General features: G+C 38.2%; 1 protein-coding gene across 50 annotated transcripts in view; it reads right to left on the bottom strand.

Annotated features, from left to right (window-relative positions):
* Window positions 1–16076, bottom strand: part of WNK1 (WNK lysine deficient protein kinase 1) — a 150210-nt gene extending 134134 nt beyond the window's left edge. For 48 of the 50 annotated variants that reach the window (XM_072766273.1, XM_072766276.1, XM_072766275.1 and 45 more), the window contains exon 1: window positions 14713–15961. In XM_072766273.1, coding sequence (XP_072622374.1) covers window positions 14713–15474 — 762 coding nt within the window. In that variant the 5' untranslated portion in view covers window positions 15475–15961. Of the gene's footprint in view, window positions 1–14712 lie in introns of all 50 variants that reach the window. The other 2 variants (XM_072766308.1, XM_025995450.2) reach the window with 2 other exon arrangements.
* Window positions 16077–24077: the final 8001 nt, after the last annotated feature.

The following is a 24077-nucleotide window of genomic DNA, read 5'->3' as shown; positions in this document are numbered from 1 at the left end:
CTAAAATTTCTTATTTTTAACATAAGAAATGTGTTTTTTTGTGAGGTAAATCAGGCAAATTATGCCACTATACAGAACAATCAAAACTAGGGGAACACATACCCCAATTAGGATTAAAGTATACAAACAGTATTTGTTGTTTTGATCTAAATAGGTCAAATTTTTAAATAGGAAAATGCTTTTGCTATGCAGTAAAACAGGCAAACTACCACCATACAATATGATCACACTATAAAAACAAAAATCACGAAGAGAAATTAGACTGTTTGAAATGGTAACAAGACTTATCTCCAGATATAGGGATTCAATGCAGGTCATTTATTTATATTTCTTTTCCTCTAATTTCCTAATTTTTACAATGAGAATATATTACTTCTATAATTATTCAAAATTCAATATTACTTCAAAATTATTTTGTGTGATTTAAGGATAATTACAAAACCTAAGGTAGAAATAAGTTACGACTCCAGTAACAGAGTCAAAATCAAATTAGCATTTTCTAAACAATGACTATCAAACAACCTTATACAAAAAGTGAAGGAAGCTTCTGTGATTATTACTATTTAGATTTTGAAAAGCACTGCTAAAAAAGAAAAAGAAAAAGAAAAAGAAGAAAAAGAAAAAGAGAGAATAAAGAGAAAAGAGAAAAGAGAAAAGAGAAAAGAGAAAAGAGAAAAGAGAAAAGAGAAAAGAGAAAAGAGAAAAGAGAAAGGAAAGGAAAGGAAAGGAAAGGAAAGGAAAGGAAAGGAAAGGAAAGGAAAGGAAAGGAAAGGAAAGGAAAGGAAAGAAAGCACTGCTTTGGGATCTCAGCTATTTTACAGCTTGGGACGCCTGGATGGCTCAGCGGTTCAGGATCACGCCCTGGAGTCCTGGGATTTAGTCCCTCATTAGGCTTCCTGCATGGTGCCTGCTTCTCCCTCTGCCTATGTCTCTGCCTCTCTCTGTGTCTCTCATGAATAAATAAATAAAATCTTAAAAAAAAAAAAGAAGTATTTTAGAGCTTTATGAAAATAAAGCAATTAGAGATGTTTTCATTGATCTTTTCACCTTTATTGTACACCCCTATTTACTGTACCCTTTTCACTAATCTTTTCACCCTTATTCACCTGGCCATGAATCAACTCTTTAGGGAAAAAGTTAACGTAAATAGTTGAACTACAAATGCTATCTCTTTCATAAGCAAAAGATATCAAAAATCAACTTAACCTTTTTCTCACTTTCATTAAAATATGAATATGGGCACTAAGTTGGTTAACAAGTTTAAGGAGACACAATGGCCAGAAATAATTTAAAAATATAAATAAAGCAGCAAGTTTACATATTCAGTATACATCTAAACATGTACTAGCAGTTTATGCAAAATAGACAAAAGTATTTACCAAATATTTCAAGATATTTGCAATAAAAACTGACTTCTAACATTCTTAGCAACAACTAAAATACTGAAAGAACAAGACCACAAGAAGTATTTCTGATACAGACATTTGGTAAATAACAAAATACAAGATAAAATTTTAAAGGACTAAAATGCCAATTTCATAAAATAATCAGATATTAAAAGCACCACAGAAAAGACTTTAAAAACCCAAATTTCTCTGTTCAGCAACAGCAAAAGAATTATGGTTTGTAAAGGGTACTAATAAAAGAAACCACAAAAAGGAAGGTGCTAACATTTTTTTTAAAGGAAGTAGTATACTTAATTTACTATAGCATGAGCTCTTTTACAGCATTTTATTTTAACACATAGTCTAGGTCAGAGGTGGCCAAGAGAAACAATGTGAACTACACATGCAATGTTAAATTGTCAAGTAGCCACATTTAAAAAAGTAAAAAGAATCAGATGAAATATATTTACCCAATATATCCAAATATGATTGTTTCAACATGTAATCAATTTTTTTAATTGGAATATTTTAACTTTGTTTTTTACTAAGTCTTCAAAATCCAGTGTGTAACTTACACCTGCACATCTCAGTCTGGATGCTAAATTTTCTTTCCTCCACTAATTACCTTGGTACCTTTATTGAAAATCAATTAATCAAGGGCACCTGGGTGGCTCAGTTGGTTAAGTATCTGCCTTTGGCTTAGGTCATGATCCCAGGATTCTGGGATCCCTGCTAAAATGGGGAGCATGCTTCTCCCTCTCCCTTTGCCTCTCCCCCCTGCTCCTGTGCTCTTTCTCTTGCACTGCTCTCTCTCTCAAATAAAATATTTAAAATATATACATATGCACACATATACACAGAGGCACACGCACTCATGTATACATATAAATACTTCCTAACTCTTCACTTAAAAATCTGGAAACTGTGATGCCCCAGTATCCATGAGTACATCCAAACTCAGACATTGCTTTCTGAATTCTATTCTATACTATAAGGGACCTGCCTCCTTGGAGAAATGGCTGGTCCAGGGCCAGGGTGGGGAAAGAACATCTTGTGCAGAAAATAAGGACATCATCCAAAAACGACAGGGACATGTTAATAAAAAGGATACAAAAGGCAGCTTCTGGCCCAATCTGGAACAACTGTTAAGTATTTCATAGTAAAAAGGTTTTTTGAGGTTTTAGTATATCTATCACATAAAGAGGAAAAAAGTTCCTATTGTGTAATAGCTAAGTACTGGTTGTTGTCATTTTTACATATGAAGAGGGTTAAGGATGATAGATGTTTAAAACATTAAAATAAAATACTCAAGTAGAGTATTATTCAGTAAGATCTGTGAAAGCCATTATGTAATAGTGGTATTTTTGACAAATATGGATGCTTGACTTCTGTTCTTAGAAGAGGGATAGAAAATGGTCAAGATTCTCCCCAGCAGAGTATCATTATGCCCTGCCCCCTCCACTTATGATACCAAAAGTAATATCTAAAGTAGCACCTCTATGTAATAGGATGCTTGGTCAGGCAGAACAAATATTTAAGTTGAGAGTCTACCATTTAAAAAATTGCTGGTGGCTTTTTTTGTCTAGGCAGAAAAGAGCAATGCACCTAGGCATCACCTACTTTGTTCTGGGAAGAATCAGTTGAGTGATGCTTCTCAGTAATGTAATTGAAGCGAACAGAGAAGGTACAGAGCAGACTCTGTTTTTGACTTGATAAAAGTACCCCTACCAATGATATTAAGTGGGATTGACCTAAGAGAAAGTGTGTAGAAGTATGCAAAAAAAGGTAAGTGTGGAGATTCCAAGACCTTCCCTTTTAAGTTTACTGTTATTCGAAATTCTGACAGACTTAAAATAAATGGCCCTGAATGAGGACCACTGGCTGGAAAGTCTCCCCCATCCTGAACAACCAAAATAATGCAACTTACCTTAAAGGAAAAGAGAATGAAAGCCTAAATCTATGGTTGGGATGAAAGAAGGATGGGTGATTTGTACTCTATATAGCTGAAGCTGAAAACCCCTACAGACCCAGTTACTCTAAACAAAACAAGAATATTTTGAACAATCTGCCATACTTTGAGGCAAGATCTTATGTGCCTAAGCATGGATTACTCCTGGTATAACAGGCTGCGAAACTGACTGACTTCAAAGAACAATTTTAGTCTAAAGAACATACAGGGATCCAGGCTGATGGCATGATATGCTTATTAGTCTGTGCTGGTGTATTACACAGGCAAATAATATCAAGTGATACACTTCAAGTGTTTTACTAAATTAATACAAAGCCTTGATACTTCAGGAAGAAAATCGCATTTATCTGGAAATCTTACTGGAGGTAAGCTAACATCTTATTCCCATAACAATGCTGATTAAACATTCCAGAAGATTTCAAAACATAATTATGTAATTTAAATGAGCTTTCTATCTGTAGCTCATACATGAGAGCCAAATCCTTCTCAAGAGCATATGTAATATGTCAAACTACACAGTGAAGGAAAAAAGTAACAAGATTTTTTTTTTAAATCAAGGAAGAAGGTCAATTCATACCATCAGTATCAAGAACTAAACTAGTTATAACTTCAATCTCCACAAATAAAACTAAGTCCTATGTTAATTATACAGTAACAACATGTTGATCTATTCATTAAATACTCCAACATCCTTTAATTCTGCTTTCCTGGTTAAGTAAAAAATAGCATCGGTACCTAACAACTTTAGGAATTTAGAAATTTAATTTTTACATACAATGTAATACTTGAAAATGAACAATATACATAGAAGTTGTTAAAGAGCACTGACAAAAATCGTACTAACACTACAGCCACTCAATTTGTCTCTATTAGGAAATCTGATACACATAGACCACAGAAATGTTGCTTCACCTTAAATACTTAAATGTAAACAGAACATCCTGTGATAGCCAATGGATGAAAATAGCATCTAAAAAACTCTGAACACACAATAAAAGTTCATTTAAAAAGCCCTGCCATCTCCCTCCTTATAGTATCTACATATAAAGCTAAAAGAACATTTAAATAAAGATTTATTTCATGAAGTGAAAGTAAAGGTATAAGATGCTCAAGAATTAGTTATAATTGCTAAGTAAAGCAAAAGGACTTAGAATTCCACAAGAATTCAAACTCTTCTTCCTGGTTTAACTGAAGCATTCTGCAGTGGAAAAAACAAAATATGCCATGATCTTAATTAAATAAGTTATTAAAACTGAGTTAGTTTCTTCAGATATAAAATTAAGAAAACATATGCCTTATACTATTATGAGAATTACAAATAATTATTTAATAATTAAATTATTAATAAATAAAACAGCACTGTGCCTGTTGCCAAAAAAAAGGCTCTTATTAGCTAGGTATTAGTGATTTTCTTTAAGATTTCATTTATTTATTCATGAGAGACAGAGAGAGAGGCAGAGACATAGGCAGAGGGAGAAGCAGGCTCCTTGCAGGGACCCCAAAATGAAACTCAATTCCAGGATTCCAAGATCATGCCCTGAGCCAAAGGCAGACACTCACACTGAGCCACCAAGGCGTTCCGGTATTAGTGATTATTAACACTTTTCCAGATTAATTAGTAAGGTACATTTTGGAAAAAAAAAAAAAAAAAAGGCCTGAAGAAAGGTACGCAGTATTTAGGGCTTTTGTTATAGAAAAGCGCATTTTTACCACATCCTAGAAACAGTATAGTAACTCAGAATCTTTCCTATGATAAAATTTTATTTTAAATCTGGCTGTATCCTCAAGTGACAAAGATGGTTATTTCAGAGAGATGCTCACTTATAAAGTATGTATCACCACACTATTACGTAAATGTAAAAACACTTTAATCAAAACATTACTTTCAAAGAGTATTCTGGTAAGTATTCTTCTGAACACTAGTTAATAAATAGCATGAAGTATGAAAACTTATTTGGACTAAACCTAACTATTCATAAAGAATAACCAAAAATAAAACAATTAGCTTAGAACAGAAACTTAACACAGATAATGAAGTAGAGTAAGCAAATACTATATTTCAGTGTTTCAAGTTTTAAAGACCTTTTCCTTATCTATCCATCTCATCCTTGATCATGCCTTCTACTTAGCCAATCTTTCTTGACCCATACTCATTCAAACTTGTCTAAAGAAATAGCCTACTCTTATTATCTCTAGTTCTTAACCTTCCTCAGCCACTCCCTTAAATCCACCACAAATTTTCCACTATTCTGAAATTGTAAGATCACCAAATATCTGGAGCATAACGTGATATATGTAAATCTGTTAATTCTGCACATATATTTGAGTTTGTGATAACATCCTTTGCTTATCTTTTCCCCCAAAAAAATTTTTTATTAATACAGAATACATACATTTTTTAAATATGTAATTTAAGCTATAAAAGCACTATGCTGTGTGTATATTTCGGGAGGGAGGGGGCGCAGCAGAGGGGCAAAGGAAGAGAAGTATCTTAAGCAGGGTCCACATCCAGTGTGCTACTGACCTCACAACCCTGAGATCATGATGACCTGAGCCAAAATCGAGTCAGATGCTTAACTGAGCCACCCAGGTGCCCCACACTGTATGTTCTTTATGATGTGCAAATTATATCTCAATCAAGCTATTGAAAAAAAAAAAACACAACTCTACCCAAGATCTAGATACAGCATGTTCCAACAGAACTCCCCACAATGATGGAAATGCTCTATATCTGTACCATCCAATATGGTACACTCACATGGCTTTTGAGTGCCTGAAATGTGGCTAGTGCAAAGAATTGAGTTTTAAAATTTTATTTTAATTAAGTTAAATAGCCACAGGAGGCTAGCAAACAGTATATATATCTAGGATGTTATCGGTGACTTACACCTACCCTTGCTCATATCTCCTCTTAGATATTCCTGAATTTTGCTGTTAATGACTTAATACCCAAATGCAATAAACAATTTCCAAAGCCTAACTATTCTCTATAATTCTTTTCTAGTCCTTCTAAAATCTATTCTCCAAAATTACTACTATGCAAATTGGATTTCTCTACTATAATCCTTTCTTAAAATTTTATTCCCTTGATATTGCCATTCTTCTAGTGTTCTAGTTAGCCCAACCCCTGGTCTCTTTTAATCCTCTGTCCACTTGTTAATTATTCCTATTTTGCCCTGGGAAAATTATCATCCCCTATCTCTTCCTCCATCTCTATGTATTTAGATATATCCTCTCCCTGGATGATTTCATGTACTTGCATTATTTCAGCTATGACTAACAGACATTTGGGAATCTATAGCTTTACCTTGAACCTATTCTTTGAGCTTCAGTAATGTAATGAGCTTCAGTAATGTTCCTCTCATGTAGAATATAAAATAATCAATCTTTTAAAAAGTACACACAATATTAAGTAAGCCACCTGATAAAGACAATTGCCTACTGAACTTCTTTCAGGAGGTTTCCCAAGTACCTCAGACTTAACATGTCAACTGAATAGATCTCCATAGCCTTTCCCCTCCCCCAAAACAAAACCCTTAATTCTTATTCTCTCAGTTGACAGCACAATCATCTATCTCTACCCTTTTATCTGTGCTTTATTTTTCCTCCAAATGCCAATTCATCACTAAACTCTGCATATTTTATCTCCAAAATACTTAAAGATTCTTTTAACCACTACTGCCCTCATTCAGGCTGCAGAGGTCTCATATTCGTACCCCTAACTAAACTCTACACATCCCTTGTACACCTTAAATCCATTCTCCACTATTATTACTATGCAAATCTACCTAAAATCATTTTGTTTACTCTCCGTTTCCTATAGTTGAGTATTTGTGTGGGAGAGGTGTGTGAAGCATTCAAAGAGCATGTAAATATAAATATGATAATGATGTCTAGGATATCTTCAGCATGTCAAAGAGATGACCTGTGAATTTCCCAAATTTACTTTCATCCACAATGACCAGTCCAAATAAGGAGAATATCCAGACAGAGATGGATATATCAGGTTATTTAACACAAAACTATTAGCCATTAAGGTGATCTTATTATCCCAAGCATATCAATAACGATTTGATTTACTAATTAGTTTCACCTCTCACTGCTTAGTTCATATATTAGTTTGTGTTTAAGTAACACAAGACCATCCACCATGCACATACTGACAAAAAAGAAATCGCCTATCTCTGAGAAGCTGAACCTTGGCTGCATAAAAGCAATTATTTCTACAGAAATAATTAGTGTGGTTTTTCTTCACTAATCTGATGATTTTACCAAGTAGATTTCTAAACACTTTCTTAAATTATTCCTAAATTCTTAAATTTCTTAAGAATTCTTGAATTCCTCGAAAAACTGTATCTGCTTGTGATGACAGTTTAACTGAGGATTCTTTCCTAAAAATTATTAAGCACATTTAGTATAGCACACCTAATATGTCAATCTTACAATACCAAGATTCACGTCACAATGTCAAAAAATAAAATCTTTATGAAACCTCATCTGAAATGTGCCTGGATGGCTCAGTTGGTTAAGCATCCAACTGGTGATTTCAGCTCAGGTCATGATCTCAGGATTGTGAGGTCAGTTGTGTACGGGCATGGACTCTGCTTAAGATTCTTTCCCTCTGTCCCCACCTCTTAAAAAAAAAAAAAAAGAAAAGAAAAAAAAAAGACTATCTGAAAAATCTAAATGAATATAAATTAAGGTGGAGATATGATCAAATAAGTCAATTACAGAACAAAGCAAATTACTGACATCATTCCTCTCATGCAGAATATCAAATAACCAATTTTTTAAAAAGTACATACAATATTAAGTAAGCCACCTGATAAAGACACCACCCTCTCCCAAATAATAAAACTCTTAAGAAGAGCTTCTGGCAACTTCTCTTCAATCTGCTCCCCTTTTTCTTAAAATTTTATAAAATTCCTAAAACTGAAAAACCAAAAAGTTCCTAAAAACCAATTTTTTTTTCTAACTAGGAACTTTATTTCTTTACTGATTTTTATTTGGATTAATCCAGTTGAGATCAATTAGGAAAAGGTGGGGATAGAAAGAATCCATGTCAATACTAGAATATGAATGAGTGCTATTCTCTTCCAGATTTTTAAAATTTTGCTTTTTAACTTTCCCAGAGCTAAACAAAGTTGTGAACAAAGCAATTATATCTTTCTAATGTAGCTTATTAACTCAAACATTATAATTCCAGTGCCTTTCCCCTAATTTTCTCTTGCATGTCCTAAAACCCAACTTTAAGTAGTTCAAAATAGTCAACCCAATTTGTAACAAGTGACAACATAAACCTTTTCAAAATGGATTTTTTTTAAAGCACCATTATCCTTTCATTATCTGTAACACTTCACAAAGTACCCTCACACAGTTTTTCAGTTATCTTCAACAATCTAGTTAAGTCAGGGTGCCTGGGTGTCTGTCTTCTAAGTGACTACCCTTACCTCAGGTCATGATCCCAGGATCCTGGGATTGAGCCCCACATCAAGCTCCCTGCTCAGTGGGGAATCTGCTTCTCTCTCTCCCTCTGTATGTGCTTGTACTCTCTCTCTCACTCTAGCTCTCACTCTTTCTCAAATAAATAAAATCTTAAAAAAAAAAATCCAGTTAGGTCATATTACTAATAAATCAGCATTACAAATTAAATTCCTTACTCAGGGTCAGAAAACTGAGTACCAGAGAACTCAAATGTTCTGCCTTAGAGGTCTTTTCCATTATATAGTATTGTGTTATACTACAGTGAACTCTCCAAATACAAGATTAGAAAATCTGCTGTGGACCAAAGAGAGGAAAAGAGTATGGATAAAACAACTCTAAGATCTACAACTACTTCTAACTTAGAAAAGAACATAGTATTTATTAAAGTACACTGAGAATCTACTTATATCTTCAAAGAGCTCAAGGACTGGTTAAAGTAGCCAAAGAATATAAACAGTTTCCAATTATTTTGAAGAATATCATAAGAATGATCCCAAAAGGAAAAACATCTTAGCAAATTCAAAAAGTCTGGCATCTGAGATAGTGACAGGTCATGAAATTACAAAGTTAGGCTAGAATACAGGCAAAGCTAAAGAATTTCAAAGCACTGATGATAATATGTTCAACTCCAAAGTTCCCCCTAAAAATGATAAGCAACAATAAGAGTTTTGCTACATGAATTTTCAAGAATATAGACAAATCAAACAAAATGTTCACAGCCTCAAAAAAAAAAAACAGTCTAAAAACCTGATGTATCATCATAGTTAACACTTATGTGCCAGGCCCTGTCCTAAATGTTTTATATTTATGTAATTCATTTAATAGTCACAACTCTATCAAGTAGGTACTCTTATTACATTCCATTTTATCGATAGGAAACTAGCACAGATGTTTCCCAAAGTGACAGAATCATTAGCTGAGTCAGCATTTGAATTCAGGCAGTTAAGTTCTTAATGACTTGTTACACTGCAGAAAAATAAAGCCCTCTTCAAATCTAAATTCAGGTCACGCATGGTAAGTCTCACCTATTCCTGCACATTACAGTGGTCCTGTTTAAAAAAAAAAAAAAGAAAGAAAAATAAAATGCAAGATGCTACATAAGTAAATATAAAGAGCTGTTACCACAAAACCTAATAGCTATTATGAATTTTTTCATGTTATACTAACATTTTTAGGAAGTATAATTTGAACATAACCACTCTTGCTACTTTTACAGCTTTATCTAAAACACTGAAAAGGGGATCCCTGGGTGGCGCAGCGGTTTAGCCCCTGCCTTTGGCCCAGGGCGTGATCCTGGAGACCCAGGATCGAATCCCACGTCAGGCTCCTGGTGCATGGAGCCTGCTTCTCTCTCTGCCTATGTCTCTGCCTCTCTCTCTCTTTCTCTCTGTGACTATCATAAATAAATAAAAATTAAAAAAATAAAAATAAAACACACTGAAAAGCTATTATAAAACCCAAACAACAGGTTTAGAATAATTTCTAAAAAAGAGAGCCCAAAAAAAAAAAAAAAAAAAGAGAGCCCAGTTTTAGTTGAATGTTTCCATAGAGATTAAGTAGAATGACTTTCAAATGACCAGGATCTTGCACTAAAACCTAGATAATCAAGAAATGAACTCAATCACCATACAACAGATTCCCCATTTGTTTTACACAAAAACACCCTTCACTAGGAACAGCTGTGATACTTATCATGAGAGAAAAAAAGTAAGTAGAAAACATTTAAAACTTTAACACCAAGTAAGAAAAAATCATTGAAAAATCAACTTAGATATAATTCTCAATATCTCTGCCCCAAAGGTTACAGAGATAACCTACAGCAATAAATTTATGTATATTTTAAATCATTATATTACCTAACCAAAATTATCCTGTCTTTAATTACACTGTCTTGTTAATAGGAAAAAAGGATTACTTCAAGCAAGTTACCAATCATTCTTTAATTTGCATAGCAGTTACACTTGTGTTATCTCAATGTTGCCCATACTCATCACTAACTCTGAGACTTTAAAACAAAAAAACCTGCAGACTATTCCCAGGAATCTTGTTCCTGGTCCTGAAAATTACTGAAGATTCTCATCCTGAAAAACAAGGAATTTGGCACAAATGTAAAAAATAAAGGCAAAAAAAGCTATCAATATTCAAATGGAAGATTCAGTTCAAGGAGTTATTTTAAGAACTAAAGCAAAGAAATAAGTTACGGTTTCTTAATCACAGAACCACATCACATTTCTGCAGCACTGCTAAACTTTTTATGAAAACATTAATTTAAACCTGTGCACCTGAAACTAATGTAACATTGTGCGTCAACTATACTTCAACTTAAAAAAAAAAAAAAATGGAAATTAAGTCCCAAAAATATATCCTATGCTCTTGATGAGATATGACCCTTAATTTACTTAGGGGGTGGGGGAGAAAGCCAGAGCCAAGCACTAGGAATATTGCAGGTTAAACAAAATTTGACTTTCCCTTCCAAACTGGAAACAATCTTATCAATGTACAAAGCGAATATATCAAGTTACCATGTGAACTTTATTTAGAAGCAATTTGGGAGAAAAGTACTAAAGAAAGTAAAATCATTTACAAATCTCAGTAGAAATACATTTTCTTAAGAAAATTATGCTACATTTCTTAAATCCTTCCATAGAAAAGCAATATAAACTCTGCAAAATCCAGCACTAACATTTTCTGACCAAAGAAACTGAGTATTAAAATTAAGGCATGTCATTTGCCTAACAAAATCAAGCAAAGAAATCTGTATCTTAAAGGATTAAAGTTAGTACTTAAGATCCTTGGTATCTTAAGTATTACTTAATATTATTTATTAGGAATTAATACTTACTTTAATAGTTACGCATATTGTGACTCTAAAAATTAGCTTGATGGAAACAAGTTTGATTTGTATACCACATTCACTCATTCTCCGTCCCAAAAAGTCTATTTATATACTTGAATTGATAAAATCAATATCCAAACCAAAGAATAGAATTTGCTATGTTTACAGAATTCTAAAGAAATCTGACAGTGACTTTCACACCAAAATACAATAGCCTCATTTGAGATGCACTAATTAGCCATGTACGAGACTAACAAATGCTTTAACATTTCCCAAATCATCAGATCCTAACCAGTTTAAAATTTGTTCTTTACGATTCTAAGCAAGTCATTTACCTGCTCTGTAATTTCAAGTTCTTTATCAAGTAGTCAGGCAGAATAATTTCTTCCAATTTTAATACACTAAGATTTTTAACTTAATAACTGAATATTTTTCTTTCTATAGAAAAATATGTATATTAGATGTATACTTTTAGTGAAAAAGCCTTCCTTTCTTTTCAATGTTTCAGTAATCCCTTGACTAGTCCTTTAATTTGTATCCAAAAACTCAGTCATCTAATGAATAGGTTATTAGGCAAACATCCTGGTCAAGAAACCAAAAATACTACCCGACATACTGCTATAAAGGCTAGGAAAATCATATTTCAAAAAACAAAATGAAAAATTGTACAAACAGGGTCAAATGACATATGGAAGTTCCTAAACTAGGGTACCATTCAAAGAGCTAGGATGTATTTGGTTCTGCTGTCAAATCCTGAACTGCTTTAAAAATAATATGGTGATATGATAAGGTATCAGATACTCTTTAATTTGACCATGCCATGCCTAGACAGAGAAAAGCCATGAATTCAAAGAAAAGCTGAGAAGCTTAGACAAAATTATTATGACATCAGACAAACTGATTTCTTCCACTGTATCATTAATTTCAAGATAAATAAACTATCAAAAAATTCCAGGTGAGGGGTGCCTGGGTGGCTCAGTTGGTTAAGTGCCTGCCTTTGGCTCAAGTCTTGATCTCAGGATCCTGGGATGGAGCCCCAAGACTAGTTCCCTGCTTGGGGAGCAGGGTAGTCTGCTTGTTTTCCTCTCTCTGCCCCTCCCCCACACCTTGTGTCCTGGCACACACTCTCTCAAATAAATCAATAAAATCATTAAAAAAAAATCCAGGTGATTAAGGAAAACACACATTATATTCTGTAAGTCTTCAAAGTTAAGTAATTGAAACTAACACAATCCATAAAGTGCTCAACATTTACTTGGGTCCAGTCTTAAGAAAGTAAGGTAACCAAATAAAATTTATCTAAAAAGCACCTATTCAAATAAAACCTTAACAGAAGAATAAAATCCAAGATCAGCAGCAATAGGCACCCCTGTACCAAAAAAAAAAAAAAAGTGTATAAATGGAATTTTTGCCTGTAAACCAAAAGGAATCAGTTTTTGAGGACTGTCCAATAAAAATAAGGCTATGGCTTGACAAGACTTTTTAAAAAACGTCTGCACCCAATATAAACTGCCAAAAATAGTTTTTATTTCACAATGCCTTAGTAGTTCTACATCATTTGCTGTAAAACTTAAGAAATTATTATGTTCCTAAAGAACTTGCCAGTCTTTAAGTTCACTTCCTTCCACATGCTAACTTCCCTTCACATTTGATATGGCCTTGGTCATTTGTAGGGTGACATTCAAAGTACTGACATATTAGTTTATGGATAAAATAAACTAGACTATTCAGTAACATTCATATCCTATTTTAGTCCATTCAGGTCCATTTTCTTGACAAGAATAAGGATATCAGCATTTTTCGTCTATAATGTAACTGACTTTTTCAGTGGAACTCTGCTTCTTCCAATAATCTCCGTTCACTTCTGGATGAGGACACATTCAATCAAGTTGCTATAGGTCAAGCAACAAGTTACCCAAACCTAGCTATTTAAACATAGAATATACTTGTCAACCAGAATGACACACCATTATTTACACCATGAAAACCTCCCCGAGACGTTAAAAAAGCAAAGCATTTGAGTCCTTTGGACTCCTGGAAAAAGTCTGGCTTAAATTCATAACAATAACCGTAGTGATGTTCCAACTCTCAAACCACTTACAGAACTTTACATGGGCTCGTGTACTATTCAGGGGATAGTGAATGGGCTGAAGACATACTAGTTTTTTTTTTGTTTTGTTTTAAGATTTTATTTATTTAGTCACAAGAGACACAGAGAGAGAAAGAGAGAGAGGCAGAGACACAGGCAGAGGGAGAAGCAGGCCCCATGCAGGCAGCCCGATGTGGGACTCGATCCCGGGTCTCCAGGATCAGGCCCTGGGCCGAAGGCAGGCTCTAAACCGCTGAGCCACCCAGGGATCCCGAAGACATACTAGTTTTAATTAACGCTGTCAGAAAACTACCAGCTACCAACAGGCTTAATTAAGCATCATTAGGTAGAACAATATCAAACACTTATTGTACCTTTCTAGCCCCAAAGCATTTACCGAGAGAAGAAAGTCTTTTCTATGGTTTATGTTAAATGCCTGTGCAATTACCAACTAAGATATATCCCAAGTAAGGTCATTGAGGCACGAAGTCGTTCCTATTTGAAAAGTACAGCCTGATCTCGGGGATGGAAACTCGCATGTAACACACCAGCAGCTCAAAAGTGCAGAGCCTCTGCTAAGACTGAAACGCACGGGGCAAGAAGACTGTACTTTCCTAACTCAGAAACTTTCCCACTAATTCCGGGTTTCCTGCCAAACACTAAAACAATAACAAGTAGGTAATGCGTTTGTACTAAGATGATTTTCACCACTCCTTCCCTAAGTGGCAAGCCTCTCTGGTTACCAGTAACTCTTATCCTACGTAGGTACATGCCCCAAATTCTAGTTTCAATCTCTTTTCAAAGTTGCCCCCTCCCCACTCCCCTCCACCCCTGCCCGCCGCGGGAGCGAATAGTTAAAAGAACGACTTTAAAGGAGGAATTGGGAGTAACTGGCTTAGTCGAGCCAAACGTAGCTCCAAACCACCGTAAGCGATGGGGCCATCCATACCTGCAGTTCACACCAGGCGACCTCCACCGTGGTTTCAGTGTCCAGACCTTTGTAGACGGTCTTAAAGGAGCCTCTGCCAATTTCGATGTCGAACTTGAGAAAGCGGCCATCGTTGGACATTCCCACGGCCTTGGTCTCCAGCTCTTCGATATCATCCTGCTGCTGGCTGCGCTCCTCCTGTGGTTCCTTGGCGCTGCCGCCGCCGCTGCCGCTCCTGGCCGCCGAAGGCTCCTCTTTGCTCCCCACATGGTTGGGCTGGGACGCCTGCCGATCTCTGCCGGCACTGCTGGGGGCGGCGGCGGCAGCGGCAGGGCCTGAGCTGACTGGCTCCCCGGGGCCGGCAGCGGCGGGGGGCGGCTGGGCTACTTGCACGGCGGCGGCGGCCGTCAAGGTCTCCTCACGGGGCGGCTCCGGCGGGGCGCTCTGCGGCGCAGCCACCGACACCGCGGGCTGGGGCAGAGGCAGAGGGAGGCCGGGCAGCTCCAGCGCCGTGGCGTTGGAGTCGCAGATGACGCTGCGGCGGAAGAAGCGGTGCTCGGTGGTGGTGGTGGTCGCCGCCGCGCCACGGCTGTCCTTGTCCATGGTGTGGCGGCGACGCCGGTACTCCTCCGTGCGGCCGGCCCCAGCTTCGGGCGCCGCGCCGCCCAGTTTCTCCCCCACCGAGGAGTCGGAGCTGGAGCCATTCTTGGGGGAGGGCGCCGGTGGCGAGAGGAACAGGGAGCTCGGAGTGCTGCTCTGCTTCTCTGCGGCGCCACCAGACATGGTCGGTCCGCAGGAGCGAGCGAGCGGGCTCGAACTTGTGAACGAAGGGAGGGCGAGGGGCCGCGCCCGACGGACGGCGAGGCGTGCGGGTCCCGCTGCGGGCTCCCGGCGGGCTCCGGTGCACCCGGACGGCTCCTCACTCAGCACTGACAAGCCGACCCGACGGAGACGCGGGCCCCGGGACCCAGTTGCGGCGGCTGCTGCGGCTCACGAGGCGGGCTCGTCGGCGGGCGGGCGGGGGTTAGCGCCTCACGGTCCGCATCCATCCTGCGGCGAGCGGCGGCCCGGAAGGCGGGAGCGGCAGGGGCGCCGCAGTCATGAGGGGCAGGGCGGGCAGCCGGCACTGGGACGAGGCGGATGCGGCGGCGGCTCCAGGTCCTCGCCGCCGCCGCTTCCCAAGCCGGGCGGGTTAGGCCCCGGGGCGGCGGCGACGCCAAGAACGGACGAGCACCGACCGCCGGGCGGCGGCGGCCCGGGAGCCGCGGAGAGTGGGAGGGGCCGAGAGAGGCGAGGAGGGCCGGCCGGGGATCCGGTCAGTCAGTCGGTCGGTCGCTTCCTCCCACACGCGCCCCCAGCTCGGGGGACAGTCTCACAGGGCGCCCATCGCCCGGACGGAAAGAGCCGAAGCGACGAAGCCTCGGTGCCTGAGGAGCGGGCCCCCCCTTCCCCGAGGCCTCCCCGCCCGCCCCGGGCCTGGCAAACCCCCGTCTCCGTCCGGGCCGGTGCCGGGGGCTGACTGAGGGAGGGAACGGTGGGGAGGGGAGGGCCGCTCACCGCGGGGCCCGAGCTCCGCTGCTTCTCTGGGCCGAGAGTCGGGGAGACCGAGAGGACTGGGTGAAGGGAGTCAGGGAGTGGAAAGAGTAGTCACCCCCACCAGGCGCCTTCTGTCACCGAAGATGCGGGGTGCAGAGTGGCCGAGGGTGAAGAGCCGCGTCCGCCGGGGAAACTCTCCACGCTAAATGGCGCCGGGACTCTGAAGCCTCCACACAGCCCGCTCGGACCCCGCCCCCCGCCGCCGGGGCGCCCCACCCCCACCCCGCTCTCGGGGCTCTTGCGCAGGCGTGCTCGTATTGGGGCTCCCTGGGATTTGTAGTTTTCGCCTTTGAAGAATGAAAGGGATTGTGGAGAAGGGAGCCTACGACTTCCGTGATGCTCTGTGGTTGCTTTAGCCTGATGCCTCATGGGAGCTGTAGTTTTCTTTGGAAACCGCCCCTTCTGCGAGGCTGATGGGAGCGTCGCCGTGGGTCGCTAAACCCCATCCTTAAGTCAAAGCTAGCTAGGAAGATCTTCATTTAGGGTTTAATTCTGGAAAAGGGGACGAGAGAAAAAAAAAAAAAAAAAAAAGAAGACGGAGGCAGGACCAGAGGAGAGACTCCCGTCATGCTTTGCTGAGGGGAGAGAGAGCTAAGAGGTTGCCATGCGATGAAAGATGATCCGTTGTTCATCTTTAATGGAGAGAGCCGCAGTAGCGTTGAGTGATTTTAGCGTGATGGGGGTGGAGAAAAGGAAAGCAGAAAGAACCAGAACCTGGGCTCAGAGAGCCAAAGGGACTGAAGGACTCCTTCCATAGGGTTAAGGAAATTTTGTGAAGATTGGCCAATGGGAAGGAGACACGGACTTTTTATTACCTCTTCTCCTCTTCCCTTCCATAACAATTAAGGCCACACTCTTAGCTCCAGCCTCAAGATACATATTCTGGGTCTCGAAGATGGTTTGCCCTCCTGAAATCAGGATCATAGCGAATCTTTCGTTTTGCCAGAAAAAATTAATGGCGCGGTGAGCGAGGATTCGAGAAAAGAGAAGGTCCACGTATCTGTGCATCTTTTACCACAAACTTGTGAGAGTGGAGTTGAATTTTGCTATATAGTTAGTTAAGTTTAATTTCCATCTTTCATTTGCCCGAGGGCTTAGAGAGAGGCCATCCCCTTTCTCCAGAGGTGCATGAATGCGCACATGTAGTTTTTACCGTGGCTTTGGACATAGAGGAAATCTAGATCCATGCAGTTCACAGTGATGGAAGGCTTTCCTTGAAAGCATCCTTACACTCTGGACCCCTTCGCTCCTCGCAGGACTCAAGATTCTACAGGTGGTGAGCACCAGGGGGCATCAGAGTGGGAAGCCAGGCCAGTTAGACGGCAGTTAGAAGTCTTAAGAGCGGGAAGATCTTAAAGGTCCGCTGCTAGTTCATCAGAGCGTCCTCAGGCTCCTGCCTCTGATCAGCGCCCGCTATAGAACAAACTCAAAAGCACACTTCCTAGCCCAGCGCCACATTAAGAGGATGAGTCGTTTGGAAGCAACTTGACTAGAGTCGTTACCACCAGTTTCCTAGAAAATACCCACAACTTATCAGGATGAACTCCACATAGAGAACATTTGCTATATAATTCATATTACTTCATCTAATGTGTAAAATACACTTTTTCAATTTTTTCCTCAAAAAAATTTTTCTCTACACTTTCAGGTTTACAAAAAAGCTGGGTTTAAAAACAAAGGTTGTTAGGTTTCATAAAGCTAATAGATTATGAACACTTTAAAATATAAATTCAGTGAAGAAGAGGTGGGTGGGGATGGGGTACCTGGGTAATGGGAATTAAGGAGGGCACATGATGTGATAAGCACTGTTATACACAGCTGATGAATTATTGAAAACTACATCTGAAACTAATGATGTACTATATGTTGGCTAATTGAATTTAAGTTAAATAAAAATATATAAATTCAGTGGGGGCAACTGGAATACACACAGTCAAGGCCCTTGATAATCATGCCTTATCAACATGTTTTTTTCAACAACAAACTACTAAATTTGTTGTAAATAATTTAATTAACTGTCAAGGTAAAGCCCCCCCTTGCCCACCTGACAGCTTTTCTTACTTGTTTAACATTAACTTTATTATAAAAACAAGTACAACTTTACTTTTTAAAAAGATTTTATTTATTTATTCATGAGAGACACACACACACAGAGAGAGAGAGACATAGGCAGAGGAGAAGCAGGCTCCCCACAGGGAGTCCAATGCAGGACTCCATCCCAGGACCCCGGAATCACGACCTGAGCCAAAGGTAGACGCTCAAACACAGAGCCACTCAGGTGCCCCTGGGTACAATTTTATATTGAATGTAACCATATTGTGTACAATGGTTCAATTTAAGTTCGATGTCTATCTCCCACCCTTCACAAAACTAACGTCCATATAATTTAAAGAAAATTTTCAAAATAAGCTCTAAGAATTTTTAGAATCTCGGAAAACATGGGAGAGGAAGGGACATCAAAGAACAACCCACGAGCCATAAAGAAAAATACTTGACTATTTCAAAATTAACAATTCTGTTCAATAGAACACAAATGATGAGCTGACAGAAAAATTTTGAAACCTGTATAACAAAAGACTAATATTCAAAATATGTAAATCACACCTTAAATCACAAAGGGTAATACAAGGACACCTGATTGTGATCCCGGAGTCCTGGGATTGAGTCCCTCCTCATCCGGCTCCCTGTGGGGAGCCTGCTTCTCTCTCTGCCTATGTCTCTGCTTCTCTGTGTGTCTCTCATGAATAAATAAATAAAATCTTTTAAAAAACAAAACAAAACAAAAGGATAATACAATCCTATAGAAAAAGGAGACCATTGAAACAGGAGGAAATCCAAATGACAAAAATAAGCTTTAAAAAAATGGTGAAATTCAGTAACAAAGGAAGTGCAAATTAAAACAAGATATATGCTTTTCCCTTACAAAATTGGCAAAATTTGTAAGCATTTATAATATCAAGCGTAAACAAGAATGTGGAGAAACATGTGCTATTAGTGATAACATAAATTAGAAAAACCTTTTATTGCGGGTAATTTGTTAGTACTTAATGAAATGTACAACTTGCAAAGCCTTGGAGCTAGCAGTTTCCCTTCTTGGTAGCTGCTTTCTACAAATACTTGGCATATATGCACCAACAGACATCTGTGAGAAGATCCACTGCAGCTTTGCCTGTAACAAGAATTTGAAACAATCTGCATGTACCCTATAATAGTTAAACTATAGTATATTTAATTTTGGGAACATCATGCAACAGGAGAAGAGAAGGAGGTAGTTATATATGTGGTGGCATAAAAAATAGTTGTTGAGTAGTATGCACTTGATAGTATGCATATGTTGTATTTTTAAAATTGTGTTTCTCTATGTATCTCAATGCACAGAGTAAAAGTGTGGTCAGTACACGCCAAAATGAAAAGTGAGAGGTTACTTCTGGGGAGTACTCTGATCTATATTGTATGAATTTCTTAATATATTCTCACTTATTGCAGACAATTTGAAAAATACAATAGAATATGAAAGTACAAATCCTCAGCAACTCTACTAGCCTTTGAGATATCAGCTTTTGCATTTGACAAAATACAGCATTGGACATTACATTGGACAGCATTATATTGGATATAATACGCATTACATTGGGCAAAATCTGTTATTGACAAAAACTCTCAACAGAGTAGGGATAGAGGTAACATACCTCAACATCATAAAGGCCATGTATGAAAGAGCCACAGCTAATATCCTTAATGGGGATGAGGGCAGGAATTGAAACAGGGATGCCACCCTGAACATTGTTAATTTAACATAGTTCTGGAAGTCATGGCCTCAGCAATCAGACAACAGAAATAAAAGGCATCCATGCCAGCAAGAAAGAAATCAGACATTCACTATTTGCAGACACATGATACTCTATGTAGAAAACCTGAAAAACTCCAGCAAAAAAATTCTAAGAACTGATAACATGAATTCAGGAACATCACAGGACATAAAATCAATGTATAGGAATCTGTTCTGTTTCCCTACACCAATAGTTAAGCAGCAGAAAGAGAAATTAAGGAATCAATCCCATTTACAATTGCACCAAAAACCGTAAGATACCTAGGAAGAAACCTAATCAAAGAGGTAAGAGATCTGTACTCTGAAAACTATAGAAAACGTATGAAAGAAATTGACACAAAGAAATGGAAAAACATTCCAGGCTCATGATTTGGAAGAACAGATACTATTAAAATGTCTATTCTACCCGAAGTAATCTACACATTTAATATATCCCTATCAAAATACCATCAGCATTTTTCACAGAACTATAACAAACAATCCTAAATCACAAAGACCCCCAAATAGCCAAAGCAATTTGAAAAAGGAAAACAAAGCTGGAGGCTTCAAAATTCTGTACTTCAAGCTATATTACAAAGCTGTAATCATCAAGACAGTATACTACTGGCACAGAAACGGATGCATATACCAATGGAACAGAATAGAAAACCCAGAAATGGATCCATAACACTATGGTCAACTAATCTTCAACAAAGCAGGAAACTATGCAATGGGGAAAAAAAGCCAGACTCTTCAACAAATGATATTGAGAAAACTGGACAACAACATGCAAAAGAATGAAACTGGGCCGCTTTCTTACACCATACACAAAAACAAACTAAAAATGGATGAAAGACCTAAATGTGAGATGGGAATCCATCAAAATCCTAGAGGAGAACATAGGCAGCAACCTCTTTGACATTGACTGTAGCAACTTCTTACTAGACATGTCTTCGGAGGTAAGGGAAACAAAAGCAAAAATTAACTATTGGGACTTAAAGTAAAAAGCTTCTATACAGAGAAGGAAACAACAAAACTAAAAGGCAGCCTACAGAATGGGGGAAGATATTTGCAAATGACATATCTGATAAAGGGTTAATATCCAAAATCTATAAAGAACTTATCAAATTCAACACCCAAAAAACAAATAATCCAGTTGATAGGAAGAAAACATGAATAGATAGCTGTCCAAAGAAGACATCCAGATGACTAATAGGCACATGAAAAGATGCTCAACATCACTTATTATCAGGGAAATACAAATCAAAACCACAATGAGATACCACTTCACATCTGTCAGAATAGCTAAAATTAACAACATTGGAAACAACAGATGTTGGAAAGGATGCAGAGAAAGGGTACCCTCTTACACTGTTGGTGGGAATGCAAACTGGTGCAGCCACTCTGGGAAACAATGTGGATGTTCCTGAAAAAGTTAAAAATAGAATACCCTCTGACCCAGCAATTGCACTACTACGTATTTACCCAAAAGATACAAAAATATAGATTTGAAGGGGCACATTCACTCTGATATTTATAAGCATTATCAACTGTAGCCAAACTGTGGAGAGAGAAAGAGCCCAAATGTCCATCAACTGACGAATGAATAAAGACATGATACACACACACACACACACACACACACACACACATACACACACACACGAATATTATTCAGCCATCAAAAAGAATGACATTTTGCCATTTGCAATGACATGGATGGAACTAGAGGGTATCATACTAAGTGATAAGTCAGTCAGAGGAAAACAAATACCACATGATTTCATTCATTTGTAGAATTTAAGAAACAAAATAGATGAACATAGAGGAAGTGGGAGAAATGAGGGAAGAAGGCAAACCATAAGAGATTCTTAACTATAGAAAATAAACTGAGGGTTGCTGGAGGGGCGGTGGGTGGGGGATGGGCTAAATGGGTGATGGACATTAAGGAGGGCACTTATGATGAGCACTGGGTGTTATATGGAAGTGATGAATCACTAAATTCTATTCCTAAAACCAATATTACACTAATAACCAGAATTTAAATAAAAATTTGAAACAAACAAAAAAACTGAATATAAGAAAGCCAGACTAAAAGAATATATATTGCATCATTCCATTTTTTAAATTTTCAAAAATTTCTAATAATAAAATAATGGCATGATTATGAAATGAGATATCATGCAGCTTTTGAAACATTTAAGTATATTGGAAAATGTTCATAATTTAATGAATGACAGTAATATTTTGAAAAAGAGATATCAGCCTTTGATATTTAGGTATCATTCTTTCCAGAATGATAAAAAGATTGATAATTATAAGCATTTACAAGGTTATTAAACATTTTTTAGAAACATCATTTAAAAAAATTTTTTTTTGTTGTTATCTATTCATGAGAGACAGAGAGAGGGAGGCAGAGACACAGGCAGAGGAAGAAGCAGCCTCCACACAGGGAGCCTGATGCGGGATTCAATCCCGGGACTCCAGGATCATGCCCCAGGCCGAAGGCAGGTGCCAAACCACTGAGCCACCCAAGGATCTCCTAGAAACATCATTTTTAATGGCTGCATAGGATTCCATCATATGGCATTATCAAGTATAAGTTTGTTATATCATTTAGAAAGAACATAGGGAAAAATATTTATAAAAATAGGAATCCCTATCATGTTTAGGCCTTTGTTAAGCTCTCACAGGAAGAGATTTATCAGAATCACCTAGGAAGCCATTACAAAATATACCTATTGGAGTGTTTTATCAACACTACTCCACCCAAATCAGGTGTATATTTGATGAGAGAATCCATTGCAAGTAGACCTGCACTATAAGAAGTGTTATTTTTTTAAATCTTCGGAAAAAGAAAATATTAGTAGATGAATTAGTAAATTAGGATTTTCTTAAATTTAGGAAAAATAAATATGTTGTGAAATAGAAAAGACATTTTTTAGTTATATCTTAATAGATGTAGAAAATAGATGTAGAAAAATAGATGCAACAAGACTCAATAAATATTTATTAAAAAAAAACACCACAAAAATTTCAGCTGACCATAGGTAAAAGGGAACTTTCTCAACATAATTAAGTATATCTATTAGAAAAAGAAAAAAACCCACCTAGAGTAGCATTATACTTAAAGGTAAAAGAGCAAATGCTTTCTAAAATGGCAGACAAGGGGGGAACTGGGGGCTCAGTGGTTGAGTGTCTGCTTTTGGCTCAGGTCATGATCACAGGATCCTGGGAACGAGTCCCGTATCAGGTCTCCCGCAGGGAGCCTGCTTCTCCCTCTGCATATGTCTTTGCATCTCTGTGTCTCTCATGAATAAATAAATAAAATTCTTAAAAATAAAAATAAAATGGAAGACAAGGTAAGAATATTCACTCTTGGGGTGCCTGGGTGGTGCAGTTGGTTAAGTATCCGACTGCCAGTTTCAGCTCAGGTCTGATTTCAGGGTCATGAGATCAAGCCCCCCTCCATCAGGTTCTGTGCTTAGTGGGGTGTCTCCCTGAGTTTCTCTCTCCCTCTTCCTCTGCACCCTCATGCGTGCTCTCTCTCTCTTATTGAAATAAGTAAATAAATCTTTAAAAAAAAGAGTATTCACTCTTGCCATTTCTCATAACATGGTACTGGCTGTCCTACTTGACACAATAAGAGAAGGAAGAAGATGAGTGACATGCAGACTACAAAGAAGGAAGTAAAACTACCTTTAATTCATAGACCTCATGATGATTATATATATAGGATACCCTAAGGAAGCTCAAAAATAAACCCTACTAAAACTAATAAGAGATTTAACAATGACACTAGATACAAAGTTAATATACAAAAAATCAATTGCATTTGCATATATAAGCAATGGACAATTTAAAATTTAAAAATCTATCATTTGACTCTCAGACATGAGCAAGTTGACACCTCACAGAAATAACAGTTTGAACAAATATCTATACATGAAAATACCATCACAAGAACTCAGGATTCCAGGTG

This window comes from Vulpes vulpes, chromosome 8 (genome assembly GCF_048418805.1).
Source record: "Vulpes vulpes isolate BD-2025 chromosome 8, VulVul3, whole genome shotgun sequence".
NCBI classification, from domain to species: domain Eukaryota; kingdom Metazoa; phylum Chordata; class Mammalia; order Carnivora; family Canidae; genus Vulpes; species Vulpes vulpes.
This window is presented reverse-complemented; position numbering and strand designations above follow the sequence as displayed.